Raw genomic sequence first — 22,653 nt, forward strand, 5'->3', positions numbered from 1 at the left:
CCATCTGCTGCTGAACGCCCGCCTCGCCTCGCCGAGCCGCCTCCTCCAGCCCCCGCAGCCGCGCATCAAACAGCGCCTCCACCTTGGCCAGCGTGGCGTCCCTGGTAATATAAGTCAGCGTAAGCAATGTCCTTTTAAATATAAATGAATAAGAGTCAGCAAGTCAGCAGGCCATTCCGCCAGTTGGCCGAGCAGCCGGGGAACTAGCTAGTTGGTGAAGCCAAGAGGAGAGGGCGTGGGAGGAATCGCTCCACACTGCATCGCAAACCGCACATGCACCACATCGGACAAACAGCCCTGCGTCCTGCGTGTTTCCCTTCCGTGTGCCTTCTCACAAATTCGTCGCCACGACACACGCGCTAAAACACGAGCGGACGCACGCACGCACGCTGACGCGCTTACCTCTTGGCGGCGATGGTCCGCAACATGTCGTCCTTGGACGCCGCCAGCTTGGACTGCAGCCCTACCAGCCGCATCTGTGCCGCCGCGCTGCCGCTCAGCTTTGACGCCATGTCGTCGCGCCGCTGCCGCAGCCCCGCCTCCAAGCCATGCAGGGCGGCGCGGGCGGTCGCGTAGAAGAGCCGCATGTGCTCGTGGCAGCCAAACACCTCCTCTAACACCTGTGCCGCCAGTTTGTTTGATGGCGCATGTGTTATGATACCAAGCATAAGCCATCGGCCGCGCATGGTGTTAATCTCTTAACCAATTTCTCGGTCCACACATGATACGTTACCCCAGTGACCTCGAAGCCCCCCATACCGTCTACCACTTCCTGAATAAATCATCAATGTAACCTTCCCTTGAAACCCCAAACACACCTTGGTCTTCGCTGTGAGGTACTTCGAAACGCGCGCCGAGTCCGCGGGCGCCAGGGCCGCCGCCGCCTCCCCACTCGCCGCCGCCAGGTTAGCTGCCGCCAGCTCTCGTAGTAACGCCTGCGCCTCCTCCAGCCGCACCGCTGCCTGCTCCGCCAGGCGGGCACACGCCTGCTCCGCCGCGCCCAACGCTGCGCTGCCGCCGCCCTCCGGCGGGGTGGGCCCGGGCACGGCTTTGAGCAGGTCGGGTACTGCAAGGGAGGCCTCCAGTAGGGTGACGCGGCCGCCGTGCAGCGCTCCCAGCTGAACCTCCTGTGAATTTTGTTAAGGGGTAGTTTTTAGGAGGTTTGTTTTGGGAGGATTGGTTTGGGAGTTGGGTGCTGCGGCCGTGCCAAAAAAGGAGGTGGAGACTCCAAGGACGCAGCAACAACAACGGAGGGAGGGTGTTACACACATGAGCAGTTAACGGAGTGGCGGCCCGCCAAACCCCTCCGCCTCCCCTCACCCACGCCCCTCACCGTGCGGCAGGCGTTCATGCCCTCTCCCAAGCTGGCCTTCTTCAGCAGCATGTGCAGCAGCGCCTTGTCCTCCATCTTGGCCGCCAGGTACACCGCACTGCCCTTGCGCGCCGCGCCGCTAGGCAGCTTGCCAAGCACACGCCGCGACCCCAAACTCGTCAGCCCTCCCGCCCCACCACCAGGCCTTGGCAGGTCGGACAGCTGGTCGCCGTCCTCCGCGCCGCCTTCGCCACCGCCTCCGGCGGCGGCGCCGCCGGTAGCGGCTGCGAAGGCGGGCGTGGGCTCGGAGGCGTCGGCGGCGGCGGGCGTGGCGCCGGCTTCTAGCAGCTGGGCTACGGCGTCTTGGTGGGTGGTGCGAACCGCCAGCATGAGGGCCGAGTCGCCGGCGGCGGTGCGGTGCGTGTTGAGGCGGCGCTCGCCGTAGGCGGCCAGCAGGGCGGCCAGCACGGGCTTGCCGGGGCCGTCGCTGCCGCCCAGGCGCTGGTGGGAGGGAGAGAGGGAGGGAGAGGGGGAGGGAGGGGGGGGGGAAAGAGGGAGGGGGTTACATTCATGATTATTTCAGGAGTGAAGGCGTAGGCAGGAACAGTATTAAGGGAAGAGAGGCAGTGGAGGGGAGAGTGGCTGTGTAATAAGCGCAGGCGCAGTAGAGTCGTCCAGGCCATGTTGGGTGGTGAATGAGCACTGAAAGGGATACGAGCCCTAACCAACGCGGTTCTTGACGAGCGGCACATGCCCCAAACCAAGCAGCCCGCCGACCCTGTGCCCCTCCCACCCCTGCTGCCACTCGTCCCGCTCCTCGTCCCATCGTTCTGACCCCCCTCTCCCCGCGCTCCCCCGCTCCCACAGTGCGACGCACCTGCCGCGCCAGAATGGCCAGATCCACGGCCGTGCACCCGGACCCGTCCTCCGCATCCACACGCGCCCCCACCGCCAGCAGCACCTCCACCAGCGGCAGGCTGCCCCGCACCGCCGCGGCCATCAGCAACGTCTGCCGGCCGCTGCTACTGCCGCCGAATGCGGCGTTGCCGCTGTTGCTGCTACTGCCGCCTGCAGGCGCCGCTGTGACGGGGTCGACGCTGGGCACGGTAGCGTTTACGTCGGCGCCCGCGCGCACCAGCGCCGCCGCAATCTCCGCCACCGACCGAGCCGTGGGGCCCTTACTCAGCAAAGCCTTGGAGCTCGCGCCGCCGCCCAGCTCCAAACCGCCGCCGCCGCCGCCGCCGCCGCCGCCAAGGCCCAGGCTGGCAAGGCCAGACCCGTGGCCCACGGCCCCACCGCTCTCCGAGGCCGCGGCGGCGGCGGTGGCGGCGGAATCTTTGCAGGGCTGCGCGCCCTCCACCAGCGCCACCAGGGCGCGGCTGGCATCGTCGGCTGTGATGCGGTCGCCCGAGATCCAGCGCTGGATGGCGGCGGCGTTTCCGCCACGCAGCGCCGGCAGCACCTCGCCCGCCCAGTCCATGTACACGTGCGCTTGCGAGGACAGGAAACCAAGGAGGGCCTCGTAGCGCGCCGGGTCGGCGCCGGCGGCGCCAGCCGCAACCAGGCCCGGCGGCGGCGCCGGCGGCGCGGCGGCGCAGGACTTGGCGAGCGACAGCGCCGCCGCCAGCTCACGTTCGTACAGGCCGCGCGCCTGTAGATCCGAAAGCAGCTTGGCGGCGCCGACGCGGCCGCCACGGATGGCGCCGACAAGTGCGTCGCGCAGCCGGGCCGCCGCCACCTCGGGCGGCGGCGGCGCCGCGCCCGGCGGCAGCAGCGGCCGCGGGTTGGCGCCGCTACCCAGCAGCAGCCCCAGGCTGCCCAGCGCTCCACACCGCGCCGCCTCGTGTGCGGCACTCCACTGCCCCGGCGGCGCCACCAGCACCGCCGCCGCCGCCGCCGGCCGCGCCGCCGATGACGACGCCGGCGCGCCTGCCGATCCTGCCGGCAGCGGCAGCAAATCCAGGGGCGTGTCGGTGGACGTCACACCCGTCGGCGGCGGCGCCGCCGCCGCCTTGGCCCATGGGTCCGCCGCCGCCGACGCGGACACCAGCGTCTGCAGAATGGCAGGCAGGTCCAGCACAGCCGCCATGAAGACAGGCGACTGGCCGTGCTCGTTCCGGGCAGTGAGCAGCTCCGGCGCGTAGTCGGTGTCCAACAGCGTCGCCACGGCCACGCCGGCGGCGGACGCCGCCGCCGCTGCCTCCGCGGAGCCCGGCGCGTGTGCCGCGTAGCGACCGCCGCCCAACAGGTGGCCGAGATGGTCGTCGCCGCCAGAGGCGGCGCCAGAGGCGCTCCGCGCCGCGCGCTCCGCGACGCGCACCGCGAACGCGAGGGCGTTCTCGCCGCCGGGCGCGTCGCGCCGCCGCGGGTCGGCGCCCGCCGCAAGCAGCGCCGCCACCACCGCCGGCGCGGGCGCCTGCAGCGCTGCCAGCAGCGGCGTGAGCACCGCATGCCCCGCCGCCGCCTGCCCGCCGCCGCCGCCGCCGCCCAGGTGCGCGGCCGCGGCCGCGCTGGCCGCCGCCGCCGCCGCCGGCACCTCCCACACGTAATTGACATCGGCGCCGCCGGCAATCAGCGCCCGAACGGTTGCGACAGCGGCGTCCTGCCACAGCGGCAGCGACAGCCGCTCCGCCGTCAGCGTCGCCGCCAGCGCGCGGTCCACCGCCGCCGGGCTGGGGAAGTCGCGTAGCAGCCACTCCGACACCACCTCCAGGTCAAACCGCTGCAGCGCCGGCAGCAGCTCCCGGTCCCAGTTGAGGCACGTGTGCGCCCTCTTGGACAGCAGCTCCTCCACCTGGCGCTGGCTGGCGGAAGCTCCCGTGTTTGCAGGGGCGGCGGTGGCGGCGGCGGCGGCGGCGGCGCTGCCGCGCCGCGCCGCCGCCAGCGCCGCCTCCAGCTCGTCCCGCCGCAGCCGGTCGTACGGCGGCGGTTTGTCCAGTAGGCGGTTGATGACGTCGAGGCGGCCGGCGGCGGCGGCGCCGCACAGCAGTTGGCGGCGGTTGGCGGCAAAGCGCTTCTCCTCTGCGCCCAGCACCCAGGCTGGGTCGCTGGCGGGGCGCAGTGGGTCGCGCAGGGGCGGCGCGGCGGCGGGTGGCGGCGGCGGCAGGTCCCACACGTCCAGGGTGACTGCCAGCTGGCCTGCCAGGTAGGCGCACGAGGCCTGTGTAGGCGTGTGCGTGGGTTGAGGGTTGGGTTGATATTGAGGGAATGAGTGTGTTTGTGTGTGCGTGTGAGGCACCATGTTGGCACCGCAGCTTTGTCAGGCTTTGTTCTGGAGCTGGTCTCAGCATCCCAGGTCGCCAATCAAGGCGGCAACAGCAGTACAGTAGCATTGACGGTAGCACTATCCACAGACAAATGCACAGTCTGACAAAGACAATTGGAGCACGCACCTGGTCGTCGGCTGCGGACGCCTCCTCAGCCGGCGCCGCGGGCGTCAGTCCCGCCGCCAGCAGCCAACGCACTGCGTCGCCGCGGCCGTGCCGCACCGCGAAGCGCACCAGGTCGTCCCCAACAGCGCCGCACCGCAGCTTGCGCGCCTTGTCCGCCCCCATCTCCTCCAGCAGCATGGCCGCGCAGCGCAGCGCCGCGTGCTGCGGCCCGGCCTCCTGGCCCTGGCCCCCGGGTCCCCGCTTGCCGGCGGCATTGGCGCCGGCGGCCTGGGCGGTCCAGGCCGGCTCCGCGGGTGACGCGATGATGGCCCGGTGGAGCGCGGTGAGTCCGCTGCCTGGCTGCGCCACCGCAGGGGAGGCGCCGCCATCCAGCAGCACCTCCACCAACGCCAGCGACCCCAGCTCGGCCGCCCGCATCAACGGCGTCGCGCCCTCCAGCGCCGCCGCGGACGCGGCACCCGCCGGTGCCACCCTGTTGCGCGCGGCCCGCGCCCCGTGGGGCGTGTTAGGGCCCGAGCCCGACCCGCCCGAGGCCCCCACCACCTGCCCCGTGGGCCGCGGCGCGTCGGCGGCGGCGCCGCCACGGAGCAGCACCCGCACCAGCGACGGCGCGGGCCCTTTGGCGCCGTCGGCCTCCGCGCCGACGCCTGCGGTTATGGCCTTGCCACTGCCGCCGCCGGCCTCCAGCGCCAGCCAGAGGACGGCGTCCAGCTCCGCCTGATCACGGCCGCCGCCGCGGCTGGTGTGGAACTCCAGCCAGGCGGCCAGCTCGGCGGCATCGCCACACGCCAGCGCCGCGCGCAGCCGCGCCCGCCACACCGCCTGCTGCTGCGCACGCGCTCCGGCGCTGAACATCGCCATGAGGCCAAGGCACACGCCGCCGCTAGCCGCCGGCCCGGGCGCGCCATCGGGCCCGGGCTCGTCCGTCGCCGGCATGAAGTCACTCCACACCGCCGGCGGCAGCGGCGCCACGCTGTCGCTGCTGCTGTTGTTGTTGTTGCTGGTGTTGTTGCTGTTGTTGTTGCTGCTGTTGCCGCTCGTGCTTGCATCCTCAGGCGCGCTGCCGGGCGGTATGAGGAAGCCTTTCTTTGCAACCGGCGGCGCGTCGGCGCCGCCAGCGTCCGGTTGCCTAGCGGCGGCCCCGTTTTCGGACTGCCTGACGGCGCCGCTGGTTGAAGTCCTGATGGGTGCTGGTGCGGCTGCGGAGATCACCGCGGGGACCAGGCCTGGCTGCCCGCCGGCGGCGACTGCTGCCACTGGCCCCTGCCCCTTGCGGCCCAGTGTGTCCGTGTGCGCAAGCACGGGCATCGCGCCCACGCCGTCGCCTTTCCGCACGGTCTGTGAAGTGCAAGGAAAGGAGACAGGGGAGCTGCAGGCTCAGCACGCCCAGCACAGGGGCTGCAAGCGCTTCCCACCATAAGGCACATGCACTCAACAACGCAGCATAACGCAACACAACACAACAGAAATAGACACACCGACATAACGACGCGACACTACATGGCAACACACGTGCCACACAGCGCGCTCGCTCACCCGCACTGCGTCTGGCTCCAGGGAGGCCCGGCTATGCACCGACGGCTCCGAGTCCGCGTACGTGGCCTGACCCAGTCGCGAGCCCTTGAGCGGCGCACTGCCTGGCCCAGTCCCACCACCCCCTCCACCTCCTCCTCCTCCTCCTGACGCAGGCCCTGCACTCGGCGACACGCCAGCCAGACCCGCCAGCTTCCTCCGGCTGCTGTCCCCGTCGTCGCCCATGGGCGGCAGCTTCTGCCCGCCCCGCAGCGCCGCGCCATGCAGCGAGGTGGTGGAGGGCGCCGCGCTCTCCAGCCTCAGCTCCTCGCTGCCGCCGGCGGCGCCCAGCGGCACGTTGTGACAGCCGACGGCGCCCGCGGTCAGGCCGTGGGCACTGGTGGCGGCGGCGCCGCCGCCGGCGGCGAGGCTGCCGCTGTGGCTGAGGCAGGACGCCGCGGCGCCAACGACTAGGCCGCCGGGGCCGGAGAGGGAGATGGCAGAGGTGTGGGGCTCCAGAGGGTCCAGAGGGTCCGCGGTGTACCTGTGTGTTTTGTTAAGTTGCAAACACGTGTTTCATTCCTTACGTCGTCCATAACACAGGGCGTGGGTAACCATTTTCGTGCCCTGTGCTTCGACTCAAGTGGCCACGCATGCAGCCCAGCGCTTCGCCCGTCAAGCCCGCACAAGCCCGCATGGCAATCTATCCGCTCACCCCGGCAGCGGAATCACGGGGGCGTGCGAGGCGCCGCTCTCGCTCTTCCTCAGCGCTTGGTCAGAGTCCAACCCCGGCCCCGCAGCCGCAGCCGGCTCGTCCGACATGACCACACCCATGTCTGTGCAATCGTGGAGTGGGGAAGACGTTGCAAGCGGGTGTTGAGAATCGTGAAGGGTTTGTCAGCCCTGAGACGAGCCGTACCCGACCCTTCTCTACTTTGCATATGACAAACAGACAGCTTTGATCCCGCCAGCCCCAGCGCCAGCGCCAGCGCCAGCGCCAGCGCCAGCCCCAGCCCCAGCCCCAGCCCCAGCCCTAGCCCCAGCCCCAGCCCCAGCCCTAGCCCCAGCCCCAGCCCCAGCCCGTCCTCCTGCTCACCGCCACACGTGACGCCCGACAGCACGACGTGTGCGTCGCCCGCCGCCAGCAGCCGCCGCGGCAGGGCGTCAAAGGTGGGCAGCAGCCGCCGCCCCCCTGGCGCGCCCGCCTCCAGAATGTGGGCCGTGAGCGCGGCACCGGCCTGGGTGGGGCCGTACCTGTGGAGTGGGGAGGCAGGGGCAGGCGGGTTGACGGACAGATAGACGGACGGCGGGGCAGATACAATGCACAGTAGGGGTGGAAAGGAAACGACTGATGGCCGCGTGCGGGATCGGTGCCGCGCACACATCCCTTCCGCCGGACGGCCGTAAGCACGAGGCCTGACTTTCGCCCCGCGCGCCTGCCTTGCGCCCCGCACGCCTGGCCTTCGCCACAACGCCGCAACCATCAAACATGACGCCGAAAACCCAACCCACCGTGTCTTGAGCGCCTTGATGGCCGCAGTCACCAGGTCTGACACCATCACCTCCTCCTCGTGCCCACCGCCGCCGCCAGCGCCCAGCGCTGCTAGCGGCACGCTCACGGGGCACGCCCCCGCCGCGTTGCCCTCCAGCGTCACGTGCAGACACGGCGCCGTACGCACGTGCGCCACCAGCGGCTGCTCTGCCACAATCACTGAGAGCGCGGGCGTGCGCGCCGTCGCCAGCTGCTGCGGTTGTGCCGCGGCGCTGGCGGCGGACTTGGCACCGCTGCTGCTCGCCTTGAGGGGCGGCGCCGCTGCCCCTGCCTCTGCCTCTGCCGTGGCAGGTGGCGTGCCTGCATCCGCTGCTGCGTCGCTGCTGCTGGTGGCGGCGCCTGTGCCGGAGCCTGCGGTGCGGTAGAAGACGCGGCCGCACTGCTCCAGAGCCACGACCTCGACCTCATCCTTGCCTGAAAGCAGGAGGGGCGCAACGCGTGTTTGCCAGACCCTAAAATGTGTATGCGTATTGATTGGTAGGTCCTTCCCTACCCCCTGCTCTCACTCTCCCTTCACGAGCAAAGTGTCTCACAGGAAGAGCAACCGGAAGCTTGTGCAGCCCGTCCTTGTGTAACCGGCGTGCTTCAATTCGCCAGCGCTCAAACTATTTGCCCCTGGCGGCCACCCAGCCCTCGCTTCCCCGTTGCCACCAGACGTGACGCTGCAGACGTGATAGTCCACTCACCTTCCAGCACCAGTCGGCGGTTCACGAGCGTTAGTGCGTTCTGCCGCACGTCCTCAACGCTGTCTTGTGCCCCAACCACCACCGTCACCGGCTTATACACAGGCGCCGCGGCCGCGCCTGCGCCTGCGCCGCCCTCGCCGCCGGCGGTGCCGCTGGTGCTTGCGGCATCAGCCTTGTAGGTCACACGCAGCACCAGGTCAGCTGCGAGCGGAGGAGAGTGAGAGGGAGGGGGAGAGGGAGGGGTAAGGGTAAGAGCCCGAGGCTGGCGACGGGGCCATGCAAAGAGCTCACACAGCTCCGGTTGGACAGCTGACGGGCTGGGGGAGGTCTGCAGGCCTGAAGCCCCCGGGTAGCTCCCTAATTCATCATGGCCCGCGTGCCAGCTATTGTAGCAAGTGGAACATGCCACGCACTACACAGCTCGTTGTCAGGGTCGGGCTGGAGGCATGGACCGCGGGATACAGCAGGCTGCTGCGGTTGGAGGCACGCGGCCCCCTCAAGCGGGTAAGTATGCCGCCTGTCCTGAGACGTGTTATTCGAGATACATCCAAGACTTCGACTGCCCTTCCAGCGTAAAGGCTAGCCGTTACGTCACCGTCTGTCTGTGTTTGGATGCCCGTAGAAACGCGGGCCACGCCTCAGTGTTTGCAGCTTTCGCTATGCCTCCACATGGCAAACACAGGGGCGCGCTGCAATTGGAAGAAGGGCTTACCGCCCGGAGTCATCGGCCTTCCTGCTTCGACCTCCATCGCCTCCACGCCCTTTCGTATACTACTCCATTATGCTAAACATTCCAGCGAGTCTGGATGCAGGCCCGCTCCATGCGGCGATGGCGCCGCTGCCAGGTCTTCGAAAATAAAGGTTGAGGTTTATTCAGTAAGTCAAGAGGTATGCTATCAAAACTTTCTCCACTGTAAGTTATTCCAGAGCGAAAATCACAAGGCGTCACGGTCAGCGAGAAGCTTCACACAAGCCTGTTTCACGAGTTTCAAAGCTTGTCGCCTGTATAACGGATTGTTCGCAAATGTATAGCGCTGAGACTGAGGCGGCTTTGCAAGCGCAAAGTTCCCATCGCGATGACGCCGATGGCGAGGCGCAGTTGACACGCCCAGCTACACGGCACAGCGCGAAACCTTGTGATTACTCAAAACCGCTAGTACTTGGACAAACGCTGATTGTTTGTTTTAGGCTTGCATATGATGCTGGGGGCGGCATGCGTTCGCTGGCTATCCCGGCAGACATCCCCCGCATCGATGCCAGCGCACACCGTGTCTGCCAATTGGACCAGTGGTACGGACCAGAATACCAACTATGTAAGCTCATCATGCCATCCTCTCCATTGGATGGAGACCCGCACGCTATCCAGCCACCACGCGGAATCGGCTTGCTTACCAAGCTGCGCCGGCAATAGTCCCGCACGAGTGTCATACCACGATGTCATACCCACTGCGGGATACCGTACTCATCCAACGGTCCCACTGATTCGTGGCTACTGGCTGTGGAGGATCAAATGGAGCCTTCCATGTTTACAGCACCTTCGCTAGCAGATTGTCACTGCCCGACCGACTGGCTCCGTGGGGGCTGGTGGTGGGGAACCCGTGGCACTGGCCATGAGCCCATAACCGCTGTAACATCCGCATTCATAACCGCTGGGTGCTGGGCACCCTTGCTTGGTCGGAATGTCCCTTCTTGTAATGTCGCATTCATAACCGCGCCGCGACCCCACACCCAGCTAACCCAGCAGCCCTGTTTGCGTGTTCTGTTCCTAATTAGGTACTGGAACCAACCGGAGCAGCGTAAGAGGGCTAGCACCGAACAACCACGCTAAACAGCTCCTCACATCTTCTCCCTAAACACCTCCATCCAATGCCGCTAGTAGCGTACGTACGTGCAGCCGTGGCAAAGGAGTGAGCCCCTTCCTACCCACTGAATGCAGGTGGGGGCTGGGTATGTACAAGTGCGTCTTTTGCAGCACCCAAAGTACGATGCAAAGTAACCAGCTGCCCACCATCAGCTCCGCATCAGCTAGCACAGCCGCGTGGTGCATAACGTCGAGTACTCAAGTGGGTCCATCACGCCATCAGACTACCGGTACTAACACATCTAGACTTTTCTTCGAGCTTGCACTGGCAACTTGCAATTTGACGGGTTACGAAAGCACGCAATGTTCGAGTCTTGCACAGTCGCGCACTTGTACCGTGTGGGGTAGCGCAGTCGGCTCACGTAACGTGCAGGGGTTAGTTCTTTCCATGGCTAATGAGTCCCGTGACGCAAACCACCCACAGCGCACTAGGGCCACTCGCCCTCACACGCAGGGCGTGAATCCACGGATGTGTCAACTGCGTCACCGCGCAACGGACAAAAGGGGCACCCGTTCACAAAGGCCGGCACTCCAGCCACGCGTCACGCAAGTACGGCATGAAATTGGGTACAGACTCATCAGGTACGAGCTCCTCTTGGTACAGACTCAGGTACAAACGGAACAGCACTGCTGATTGCAGCACAGTAAGTGCTAACTATGCTAACAGCGCTCTTGCTGCTGACAGCCATGTCTAGCCCCCCGCTGCACAGCTGCCAATTAAACACCCCACACCAGACAAGGTTCGCAACCGGGGCAAAAGTAAGTACACCATGTGTTCGCCGAGTCGTGTCACGCGTCTTTGCAACCCACGCACTGCTAACACCCCCAGTAAGAAGCCTCCCTCCCAACCATGCTAATGGCTCTCGCTATCGCGGCAACTAAGCGCCAGCACACAACCTCGTGTCGCGCGGGCAAACCACACACGGACTCAGGCCAACACAGCTGCAGACGGGGCAGCAGCCGGCGCAAGAACCGGAGCAGGCGCAACGGTGTCAGGTGTGCTGCTGCTGCTGCCCGGGGCCTGCGTGGCTGCTGAGGCGGCCCCCTGGCCGCCTGCAGGCTGCACATCGGCTGTAGCAGAAATGACGCCAGCGGATGCATCTGCTACTGCTGCAGCCAGTAGCTGGCGGCGGCGGCAGCCGTCCAACCAGCCCAGGCGGCCGACGCCAGGAATGACGACGCAGCCGCTGCAGGTGGTGGCGGGGTAGTAAGGGCCAGTCAGTTCCAGGCCAAGAGCAAAGTACGCGGGTGCGGGCAGGCGCGGTATTGAGCACGCCAATCGGTTGCCAACGCAGCAATTCAGCTCATCACAAGGAAGGCATACGCACGGAGGGCGCAGCCCAGACACTGGTGCCGTAGACGCATGCCCTCACCCGCCGCTCTTGGTGTCCACGTCCACGTTCACAAAAGGCGCCTGCACCTGAACCTGTGGGAGCAGAGACAGGCGCAGGTGCGGTGCCGTCATATGCAGGACCTACACCTTACAGCAGCCGCGGGCTCCAAGGGCCCACACGTCCTAGCTTTCCACTGTCGCACGCACTCCAACGGCTGTGCATGTCCCACCGCAGCAACGCACACGTCCTTGCCCTCACGAGCCCCACGCGCTCCACGCTGCATGAGTGCATGGCATCCGTCCCTTCATGGCACCTGACAGGCCCTTAGCTTACCCTGGATGACGAGCCGTCAGCTACAGCAGCAGGGGAAGCGCTCTTGCCGGAGAAACTCGTGAGAGGTGGAGCAGGCGACGGCGGCGGACTGCTGTCCTTGAGGTTGCGGGCGGCGTCCACCACAACAACGCCTGCACGTGTGTTGAGGTGCAATGTGCAGCGTGGTCAAGGAAGTTCGTGCGGGATGGATTGGGCGATGTGCGGGCCCCACGGGCCCCACGGGGGGTGAATGAAGGTTTAAGGTGTGTGTGCACAGGGCACGGCCGGCTGCTGGCGAGGTGGCCCCGGAGCGCTGCCGGGGGTGGGCCGAGAAATCGCGCCGCGCTATTCTGATCAGCCGCAAACAGGAGAGCATCGACAATCAACACTGGAGGAAAGATCAATCCAGGACAAAGGCAGCATAACAGCGTGTATATGCCCGGTCGCTGCCAAGGAGGCGGCTGCAAGCAAGCTGGCCGCGGCAGGGCCCGCGGGTCTGTTGCTATCCTGGCGTTTTCGTTGGTATCCCCTCTAGCCCTTGCGATCACCATCCGTCAAATGAATAGGCGAGCTCGGGCTGTAATTACAACGCACCTGAGGTGAGGAGCCACGCCACCAGGCACGCCCCGACTGCGGCCGCCGCCGGGGCGCGGCGAGCAGTCCGCGGTGAGGCCATGGCTGCGGCCTGGGTGTTGGTGTTTGGTGTGGATGCAATGTGGCAGCTAGCGCTTGAAGCTGTGGGGTGCCAACGGTTAAAGTGCTTAACGCAAGTGGTGCCCAGGCGAGTTGCTGTGCACGTAGCTTTGGTAATTTATGGCTTTGCTCATGTAACTTGCTTTAAGTACCCCGTCTGATCCTCGAAAGGACGGGCCTTCCCGCTGCCCCGTGCAAGGATCCAGCGGCGCGACGGGCAGTTGGCGAGACCTCGCACGAGCCTAGCCGGATTGCTCGCCGCCCTCTAGCCAGTTCGCGGCAAACGCGCTTTTTTTTCTTATCTGTGTCGTTACAACTTTCCATGTCAGCTTCCCCTAACGCGCCTCAATCCGGCACCGCGCCTCCGCCCCAGCCGCGCCAGCTGCCCGCGCGTGCCGGGGCGTGTCACTCGCACGCCGGTTCGCCACCCCTCCTCGACTCGGGATCACGAACGAGCCACCACAAACAAACAGACGCCGCCGGAAGTGCAGTCGCGCATCTCCGTAGTCGCACCTCCTTAGCTCTACTCCCTTGTGTAACCGAACGACATGATGTAGTACCGCATTTGGGCTGCTAACAGCCCCCTGATACCGTATCCAGATCTCGCAACACACAGGCATCACCAGCAAACACCAGATAAATGGGGCTACACACACAGCTCTTTGACAGAAGCAAATAGGGGCACTCCCGCTGAGGCGCGGTGCGCAAGGGGCGCTCGAGCCCTGCGCGCCACTGCCCCAGGTCGTGCCTTATTTCGGTTCACCCCGCTTCAAGTATTTTGGGTGGGCCTCCGGACATGGACACACACGTACACACGCAACTGATTTTGGCCACACCACCAATAGGCACCAGCAAACAAAGGCTGCACGAAACCACACACGCAAGAGACATGAAAGCACCCGGACTAAGGCGCGGCGCACGGCGCCGCATCAACCACAGCCGCGCACATGCGAGTGCAAATCATCCCGCAGCTTGCACACAACTGACAACGGACCAGGCCCCTGGCCAGACCAGACCCCTGACCAGACGAGACCCCTGACCAGGCCCTGCATCTCACGCCCCTATTCCGCACCACCCACTTGCCCGTGCCTTGCCCCATGCACCCATACAGGCGACATGCGACACACCACAGCAAGGTTGAAAGGCACACACATACACATACAAACTTCTTCACTCCATACACAGTTTCGCAGTCACCAGAAGACAACTACGGGCCACCGGGGACACAAATGCACGCCGGGCCCAGGTCCTGACATCACTGCCCGCACCACCGGCAGGCCTCCTTGACCTCTGAAACCCACGCCTCCATGCCTCCCTAGCCTGTGCGCCGCGTGCGCACTGGGCTGTGCGTCTACGTGGTGGGCCTATGCGCCAACGCCCACCTCCTTATCCTCAGCTCAGGACGCTTGTCCTCCTCCTCCAGCCCAAACCGCCACTTGCCTCCTCTCCGCAGTCCTCGCTCTGCTCGCTTCTCCTCCTTAGTCGATTTGTCACCCCCTTTCTAAGCCTTCCAAAGCAAGTTGCGATCGGCCTCACCGTCACACCACTGCGGGTGGTGAGGTTTCCTTCACCGCGGCTGCACTGACCCGCACCGCGACAACCTCTTTCACGCACTCCCATTGCTTATTGAATGTCTGCAAATGCGTCCCTCTCCCTCTGAATACCTCCAAAAACACCAGCGAAGCAAAGCGCATGTGTGGTATTGTACAGACTCCTGCGCGGGTCGTCACACACTCCACTTCCAAACGGTCCGGCAAAGGACCAGGCGATCAAACTCTGGTGAAACGGCGTCCTCTTCTTACCTTTTTCTCTCACTGCGCGTGCAATCCGGTCGTCGTACAACCAGCCCTCTTGTACAGGCACGTGCAATCACGCTCGCGAAACGATGCGAGATGCTTAAACAGCCTCCGCAAACACCTCTTCAGCCTCAACAAAGCTGCAAAACAAGCCCTTCCAGGTCCATCGATCAAATGCAAAGCAACAAAATCTTCTCCCTCTGCACATGCAAGCGACACGCCTGCCTCAGTCACATATCCAATGACAACCCCACCACTGACTCTTGCTTTTCCAAACCTCCCTCCGCTCGTCACCTCACCTCGCCCCAATAAGCCAGGCGCGCCGACCCTATCGAGCCGGACATACGCCCAAACACACACGCGCCGCCTGTCACGCTCGCGGTCACACTCGTACGGCTGCACGGCGGCAGTTGGTCAAGACATGTACCGTGCGGCGGTTTTTTTAACGGCAGTACGGCGGGTCCATGAAGGCCCAGTCAATGATCTGCTCGTACTGCTGCGCGGCGCCGTCCCAGGAGGCCTCACGGGCCATGCCGCGGAGCTGTTGGTTGGTGGGGGGTGCGAGGGCGGGAGGGGGTTACATGCATCATCAATTAAGACGAGATGATGTTGACAGGTCGTGGGGGGTTACATTAATGATTAATTAAGAAGTGGGGGCGGGGGAAGCATGCAGAGAAGAGCAGAGGCGGTGAGGAGGGGCGGGATATGATGTCGTTGATTTCGTTTGACTGGGACTAGCACCAGGTGACATCCACACTATCCGCCGTTCTGCACCCAGCCCTATATCCACTGCTTCGCAACCCGCCGCCCAACCGCCACCCACAGCCCGCCACCTTACACCCCGCCTTACGTCCACCACCCTGCCCGACGGCCCCACGGCCGCCCCCCGTTAAACTTGGTTTGGTTTAGGTTGGGCTGGTATTTACAACCCCCACCTACCCAACCCCCACCACCACCGCTACCACCTACAACGCCCTCCCGCAGCTGCCCCGCACCTGCAGCTTGCGGAAGTCCTCCTTGTGGTTGTTGTAGGTGAGCAGCGCCACACCCACCGCGTGCAGCAGGCCCTGAGGGGGCGAGAGTGAGAGTGAGGGCGAGAGTGAGAGGGGGCGAGAGAGAGAGTGAGGGCGAGAGTGAGAGGGCGAGAGCAAGGGCGAGAGTGCGAGTGAGGGTGAGGCGAGGTGATGGAGAGGTGGGGAGAGAAAGAGACCGGAGTGGTCAGCCCAGACGTGAGACAAAGGTGTGCAGCAAGGTGTGGGTGGGGGCAGCGTCTGCCAGCTTCACGAGCGGTGTGGCGGTGTGGTCAGGCTGCAAGGCACACAGCCGACGCAACCAGCCTACCGCTGCCAATCCTGCCCCCCCCCCTCGCTACACTTCTCTGTGCAGCCCTCACCCCCTCCTCCTCCTCCTCCCCCTCCCCCTCCTCCTCCCTCCTCCTCCTCCGCCCACCTGCGCGTCGCAGCTGGTGTAGGTCCAGCCGGTGCCCTCCTGCGCCCAGGGGTTGAAGTCCAGCACCGTGTCGCGCAGGCCGCCGGTCTTGTGCGCCACAGGCACCGCGCCGTAGCTGCGGGGGGGGGGGGCGGGTCGGGGGTGGTGGTGAGAAAGGTGGGGTTGGGGTTTGGGTTGGGTTGGGTGAGGAAGGCGGGGTGGCAGGGAGGTTGGGGAGGTTCGGGCGGGTGAGCGGTGGGAGACAAAATCCGGCCACGACGCGTGGGAGAGGGGAGCGCAAGTCGTGAGCCGCAATCCTGCCCCCGAGCCCCCGAAGCCCCGAAGCCCCAGAGCCCGCAAGCCCCGAAGCCCCAGAGCCCGCCAGCCCGGAACCAGCGCCCAAGCCCCCAAGCTCCCACGTGTCCCTGCTCTCAGGGCCCTCCTGCCCCTCGCGCCGCGTACAGCGGGTTCTTCAGGCCCCAGAGCCCCCGTAGCCCCGTAGCCCCTAAAGCCCCGTACTCGCAGTCACGTAGCCTCCAAGCCCGTGGCCTTGTTTGTTTCCGCTACGTGCACATCCTTGCAACCCCCCCCCCCTTTGCCCCTGCCCCATCATCATCACCATCATCTCCGCCCGCCTCACCGCATGGCATACAGCTGGTTGAGGCCGCACGGCTCGAAGCGCGAGGGCATCAGCAGGATGTCGGCGGCGGCGGTGAGCTTGTGGCTGAGAGGAGGCGGGGGAAGAGGACAGGGAAGAGGAGGGGAGAGGAGGAGAGCAGGGTTTGGTGAAGGGTATGCAGGCGGGCAATGGCGTCGAGGCGCAGGACACAGCCAGGTAATAGTCCCGTTTGGAAACATTGTGAATCCGACACTCATGATGAGCATTCGCTCCTGCGGCCCCGGCCCCGCCTTTTCCGGCGCTGTCCTGTACCTGCTCCCGGACCCCCTCCCTCACCCTCTAGGCCCCCCTCCCTCGTCATGAGTACCTGAAAAGCACATTGAAGCCCACCCAGCCCCCTCCCCCTCTGCCCACGCCCTCTGCCCCCCAAACTCCTACCCTCCTCTCCCCCTATGCCCCTTCTACACTTGCACGTATCACAATAAAGCCCGCCCCCCTCTCCCAAAACGCCCCCCCTCCCCCAAGCTGCCTCACCTGAAGGGCACGTTGAAGCCCACCCAGCCCCTCGCCCTCCGCCCCTTTCCCTCCGCCGCCTTAAGCCCTATCCCCCAGCGCCCCTCTCCCGCCTCACCTGAAGGGCACGTTGAAGCCCACCCAGCCCCTCGCCCGGTCCTTGAACTCCGCCTCCAGCCAGCGCAGGCCGTCCTCCAGGTCCTTGTTGCCGCTGCCCAGGCACACCAGCTGTGCGTGTGTAGGTGTGTGTGTGTGTGTGTGGGGGGGGGGGGGGGTTACATTCATGATTAATTAAGAAGTGAAGGCGTAGGTAGGGGGAGGGGGGTTACATTCATGATTAGTAAAGGGGGGCGTGAGCGGGTGCGGGCATGGGGGAAAGCAGGGGGGATGAGGTGCGGGAGGAAGAAGGTCGGGATGAGGCTTGTGGGATGGGTTGAGCTAAATCGACACACCTGGTTTGGGTGGTGCGGTGCATGCTCCCTCACGCAACCCGCTCTCCCCCTCCCAGCCCCCCCCCCAAAACACACACGCACCTGGACGTTGTTGTGGCGCAGTAGGGCCGGGGCCGCCTGTGCCGAGCGCGAGAGGGGCGGGAGTGCAGGTGTTTTAGACAAGGGGGCTAGAGTTCGGCAGCAACCAGTGACATACCAACCCGACATAACAATCTGACATTAAATTACGTTGCATATGCAACTCAAATGCTCAAACTATATCGCAACAAAGCCCCTCACCTCCAGCAGAATGTCGGCGCCCTTCTGCGGGTCCAGGCGCCCGATGAAGGCCACCAGCGGGATGTGCTCGTTGACCGGCAGGCCCAGCTCGCGCTGCGGGCAGTGGGGGGGGCGGGTGGTGGTGGGGATGAGGGTTACATGCATAATTGATATATAAGTTGAAGTAGTTGGGGGGTGGGTCGGATGGGGTCGGTCGGGGCGGGGGGATATTGCAGTCTAGGACCCAGGTCGGACGAAGGAGGTAGCAGGGAGATTGATTGGCGTCACGCGTTCCGGCCTTCCGGGTGTCAAGGCTGTCGGTTTCAGCGGTTGTGTCGATTGTGTTAACACCGCAGACCTATACGCAACTTCCACATGCACCCAATACCCCCACACCCACATGCGCACATGTGCGCACGCGCACGCGCACATGCGCACACGCGCAGCCACACCCACCCACACAACACCCCCACCCCCACCACACGCGCTCCCCACCTGCAGCTCCATCTTGCACTTGGCCTTGCCCTCCACAAAGTTGGTGGCGTCGTAGGTGGCGGGCAGGTGCGGGTCAATGGAGGGGTTCCACTCGCTGCGCGGTGGTGGGGAGGTGGGGGCGTTTGGGTTGGTGGGGGTCACATTCATGATTATTTAAGAAGTGAAGGCGTACCCAGGTGCGGGTTGGGGTTGCGTGTCAGTGCGTGTCAGAGCATGCCCCAAATTGCCTGCGGTCCCAGCACGCAAAATTTACCATTGCGGCCCGGCCCAGCCGTTGCCGCCCCCCCCCTTCCAAAGAAGCACGAGACTCTTAACCGGAGATCACCGCAAACCACCCACACAACAAGGACGAGTGAGAAGCCAGCACCCAGCCCAACTCACTCTGTGTCGATGCCGTTGACGATGCCGTTGAGCACGGGGTCGCGCGCCGCGATGATGCCCTCCATGCCCCAGCCGCCCAGGTAGGTCTTGATCTCCTCCGCGTAGCCCGCGCTCACCGTCACCACCCGGTCCGCGGTGGTCAGGCCGGCCTGGGGGGGATGGGGTTACATTCATGGTTACGTTAACATGAAGGGGGCGGGGTTACATTCATGATTCGATTAAGAAGGAGGAGGGTTTATATTCACAGGTAATTAAGAAGAGGAGGAAGGGGGTTACAGTAACGATCAATTCAGAAGAAGTGCGGGGGCGGGGACGGAGCAGCCGTGCATGGAGAACGAAGTGACTACATCGGGGAGGGCCACGGGGCGTGTGTCTGCAGCGCGCTGGTGGTTTGAGCTCTGCGCACCTTGCGCTTTCCCTCATGTTCCTCTTGACACTTATGCGCCCCTAGGTGGGCGCACCCCTTCCCGAGGCTACACACACATCCGCGACCCTTCCAACCACGCAGTCAGGAACGTCGTCGTCCGCCGCCCCGCCCTGCCACTGCCCCTCCCCTTCCCTCTCCTGCCTGCCCCTCCCCTTCCCTCTCCTGCCTGCCCCTCCCCTCCCCTCTCCTGCCTGCCCCTCTCCTCCCTCTTCCTCCGCCTCCACCCGTCTTCCCCCTCGCCACCGCACCTTGAGGTGGTTCACGGAGCGGCCCTCCCTCCCCCCCCCGTGCCTGCCCCTCTCCCCCCCATTGCCTGCCCCTCCCCTCCCCTCTCCTGCCTGCCCCTCTCCTCCCTCCTCCTCCACCTCCACCCCTCTTTCCCCCTCGCCACCCCACCTTGAGGTGGTTCACGGAGCGGCCCCCCCCTCCCCTGCCTGCCCCTCTCCTCCCTCCATTGCCTGCCCCTCTCCTCCCTCCTCCTCCACCTCCACCCCTCTTTCCCCTCGCCGCCCCACCTTGAGGTGGTTCACGGAGCGGCCCTCCTCCGCCCAGCTGCCCTGGCGCTGGTGGGGCGGGTACTGCCACTCCAGGCAGCCGTACCTGCGGGGGTAGCACGAATTGTACGGGTAAGGGGGTTGTATAGATTGTACGAATACATCGGGCAGTTGCGATGTGCGTGTAGGTATGCAGGCGAGAGTGGGCAGTCGTAGATGCAGTGAGAGAGCGCCCTCCCCCCTTGCGCCCTGTGTCGCTGTGCGGCCCGGCCACCCCGCCAATGCCACCCACGCAAGCCCCCACCCCGCCAATCCTGGCCCCAGATTACCCCCCCCCACCACCACCACCACCACCACCAATCCCTTTTCCCGCGCCAACCCCCAGGCCCCCACCAGTGAGGCGGCAGGCCCAACGACTCGTAGGTGTAGGGCGGGAACACGCCCTGTGGGGAGCAGAGGGAAGAGGGAAGGAGCCGAAGGCAAGGGAGGGAGAGGGCTTCCGTCAGCTTAGTCCATTGCCAGAGGCGCAAAGCAGGAAGGCAGCAATCTGTGACTGATCGTGTACAGTTTTATTTGTCCTGATTGCCGAAACCCTGGCTCCAAGCCCTCTCCGCTTCCCCCGTCCTTCTCCTCGTACTCTGCCACATACCCATCTTTCACCCCTTCCCCCAACCGCCCGGAGGGCTTTACCAACCATCATTTGCAACCCCCGGCCCCTCCGGGCCCCCCCTCGCCCCACCTGGTGGCGCAGGTTGTGGATGGCCAGGATGGCACGTGCGTTGCCGTACACGCCGTGGGGGCGGTACTTTGCGGCCAGGTACACGGGGATGAGGGAGGTGTGCCAGTCGTTGGCAACAAACATAATGTCCTGGCCGTACTTGGTTTTGGGAACGGATGACTCAGCCTGTACGACCGCCTCGATCTCCGCGATGGCGGCGGCGGTTGGGCCGGAGCCGTTGGCGGCCTTGGCGGCGGCGGCGGCGGCGGCCTCGGCCGCCGCCAGGGCGGTGGGGCTGCGCGGCGGGTCCTGCTGCTATGGGTGCGAAGGGGGATGGCGGGGACAGATGCAGTGGTCAGGTTAGGGAGTTAGGCCCTGGGGTTCGCAGCTTAGAGCGCACGTGCAAGTGCGTGAGACTACGGCTGTACTCGGCTTCCACCTCACAGCCTCGGCCCCCCCTTCGATGCGGCCCCCTGCCAGCCTCGTCACAGCCCCCCCCCCCGCGCCAGCCCGCCTCGAACCTCCGCGTATATCAGGCCCCAAATCCCCCCCCCCCCCATCCCCCACCCCCTCCCTCCCTCCCGCACCTGCGGCGGCACGGGCAGCTCCAGGAAGAAGGGCGCCTCCATGGCCGCCAGCGTCAGCAGCGAGTAGCGGAACTGTTTGAAAGAGGCGAAAAGGGGTTGCAAAGATGGTTGCATAAGCGATACAGGATGCACTGAAGACTGCAGACGAAGTCGTTACCAAATGAGGTGAGGCGGGGGAGTACTTCAACAGGGGGAGCGCAGCAGGAAGATCGCATAGTTGTAATGAGGTTGCACAGAGAAGTGGAGGGCACCGGGGCGGAGAAGTGGCGGGCGGCATTCGAGAGGATTCGGGGATTTAGGAGGGTTGGATGATGGGAAGTTAGGGCAGGGCCAGCGGGCACTGTGTGTGGTTGCGCGCGCCCAAGCGGCATGTGGCCTCCTCGCGCCTTCTCGGCAGACTCCAACCACGTCACTGGTCCACGCGGGTTTGGCGGCCACTGGGCTCTTGTCTTTTACCACCCATCTCCCGGCCCTCTTTCTCCGCCCCGTGCCGTCCTTTCCGCTCCTGTCAAGGCCCTCCCCCACTGCTCCCCTCCCCCTCCCTCTCCCTTCCCCTGCTCGGCCAATCCGCAACACCCCCCGCCCCACACACCCGCACCCCGCCCTTGCAACCTGCTATCACACCCCATCCCAAACACCTTCCCCTTTCCCAAGCATCCCCAAACAACCCCAAACAACCCCCAAACAACTCTCTTCCCCCACCCTCCCCAGCAGCACCCACCTGGGTGACACCACCATGACACGGTGCCCTCGCTCCGCCAGCGCAAAGGGCAGCGAGCCCAGCACATCCGCCAGGCCGCCCGTCTTGGACCAGGGCGCGACCTGCGTTGGATTGGCAGCAAAAGGACATGTGAGAGAAGAAGTGTAACATGGTAAGAGGTGGGAAGGTGTTGTAGAGTGGCGGTCAAGGGGTGGGTGAGAATGGGGCGCGTGTGGCATCAAGAGATAGCTTTATGTGACGACTGCGCTGCGGAAGTACCAGTAGACAGCACTATTTCCAGGTGGACGTGCCACATTGCAGCTGGTGTGAGTGTGTTTGTGGAAGGAGGCCTGGGCTGGCCTGCTAGGCGTGGGGCGGTGCGGCGGCGGTGTTGGGTGGGGCGCCAGTGGAAGCTTCCTGGTCGGCGCCCCGGCGTCGACCTGCCCCGCAAACCGCCTGGCCGGACGATTTCGCCTGCTACACACCTCGGAAGTCACGAACATGATGTTGCGCAGCGTGGACGCGCGCTTCAGGCCCGGCTGCTCCACCACCACGCTGCCCGCGGTGCCGTGGACATTTTTGTCATGGGTCGTCTCGATTCCTGGCAACGCCTCCTCCACCGCGACCGCTGGTGAAGCTATGGCCGCTGCCGCATCCGCGCGCACGGCAGAGCGGCCGCCAGGGATCACCTGCACGCAGCCAGAACGCGACCCTGATGACTCGAAGATAGAGCTCAGTCGTGTCGGGCCGGCAGCGGTACAGCCTCGCCGATACAAAATATGTGAAAAAGCTAGAAACATGGCGCCGCTTGCGTGTCGGTGCAGCCTGGGGCCTTCCCGCTTCTGCAACACCTTTGGTCCCCGACCCTCGCCCTCAAGGTCTGGTGCAGCCCAGTTGGACGCACCCTGCAAGGTCGAGCACTCTGCACAGCTGCACGCCGCAGCGCGCGCGCCTGGGCCGAAGGGACAGGCCTCCCCGATTGGAGCAGCATCTTACGCCGCGATAACAGATAGCCGATAGCTTAAGCGAGTCGATTACTAGTACCAGTGAGCTTTGATGCCAAATTTATAGGCGCGCAGACCCTTTTGCGGCGAGCCCTAGCTATCTTCGTCTTGCTGCCGGTAAGCGTTT

The 22,653-nt window shown here is 65.2% G+C and overlaps 3 protein-coding genes across 4 annotated transcripts in view; all 3 read right to left on the minus strand.

The window, feature by feature from the left end:
* CHLRE_04g215250v5 (uncharacterized protein) overlaps positions 1–9,620 on the minus strand; it is a 13,016-nt gene extending 3,396 nt beyond the window's left edge. Inside the window, exons 1-12 of the mRNA XM_043061684.1 lie at positions 9,167–9,620; positions 8,455–8,655; positions 7,729–8,182; positions 7,313–7,470; positions 6,932–7,052; positions 6,241–6,760; positions 4,705–6,042; positions 2,190–4,472; positions 1,334–1,813; positions 819–1,127; positions 403–620; positions 1–101 (exon numbers count right to left, since the gene is read on the minus strand). The exon at positions 1–101 is cut by the window's left edge and continues 103 nt beyond it. Coding sequence (XP_042925102.1) covers positions 1–101; positions 403–620; positions 819–1,127; positions 1,334–1,813; positions 2,190–4,472; positions 4,705–6,042; positions 6,241–6,760; positions 6,932–7,052; positions 7,313–7,470; positions 7,729–8,182; positions 8,455–8,655; positions 9,167–9,203 — 6,220 coding nt within the window. The 5' untranslated portion in view covers positions 9,204–9,620. The remainder of the gene's footprint in view (positions 102–402; positions 621–818; positions 1,128–1,333; positions 1,814–2,189; positions 4,473–4,704; positions 6,043–6,240; positions 6,761–6,931; positions 7,053–7,312; positions 7,471–7,728; positions 8,183–8,454; positions 8,656–9,166) is intronic.
* Positions 9,621–9,734: 114 nt separating this feature from the next.
* On the minus strand, positions 9,735–12,760 carry CHLRE_04g215200v5 (uncharacterized protein). Its single transcript, XM_043061683.1, has 4 exons — positions 12,556–12,760; positions 11,983–12,113; positions 11,689–11,741; positions 9,735–11,502 (listed from the first exon to the last, which is right to left on the minus strand). The coding sequence occupies exons 1-4, from the start codon at positions 12,635–12,637 to the stop codon at positions 11,244–11,246; spliced, it is 525 nt and encodes a 174-aa protein (XP_042925103.1). The 5' UTR covers positions 12,638–12,760; the 3' UTR covers positions 9,735–11,243.
* Positions 12,761–12,952: 192 nt separating this feature from the next.
* CHLRE_04g215150v5 (uncharacterized protein) lies at positions 12,953–22,630 on the minus strand. Of its 2 annotated transcripts, XM_043061681.1 has the most exons (17): positions 22,427–22,630; positions 22,008–22,211; positions 21,525–21,644; positions 20,823–20,894; positions 20,257–20,550; positions 19,911–19,960; positions 19,539–19,623; positions 18,597–18,745; positions 18,216–18,309; positions 17,742–17,834; positions 17,544–17,579; positions 17,129–17,238; positions 17,032–17,067; positions 16,519–16,602; positions 15,900–16,014; positions 15,446–15,517; positions 12,953–14,991 (listed from the first exon to the last, which is right to left on the minus strand). In XM_043061681.1, the coding sequence occupies exons 1-17, from the start codon at positions 22,511–22,513 to the stop codon at positions 14,893–14,895; spliced, it is 1,800 nt and encodes a 599-aa protein (XP_042925104.1). In that variant the 5' UTR covers positions 22,514–22,630; the 3' UTR covers positions 12,953–14,892. The 2 variants fall into 2 exon arrangements, with proteins under 2 accessions (XP_042925104.1, XP_042925105.1); XM_043061682.1 differs by lacking the exon at positions 17,032–17,067.
* Positions 22,631–22,653: the final 23 nt, after the last annotated feature.

This window comes from Chlamydomonas reinhardtii, chromosome 4 (assembly GCF_000002595.2).
Source record: "Chlamydomonas reinhardtii strain CC-503 cw92 mt+ chromosome 4, whole genome shotgun sequence".
Classification (NCBI taxonomy): domain Eukaryota; kingdom Viridiplantae; phylum Chlorophyta; class Chlorophyceae; order Chlamydomonadales; family Chlamydomonadaceae; genus Chlamydomonas; species Chlamydomonas reinhardtii.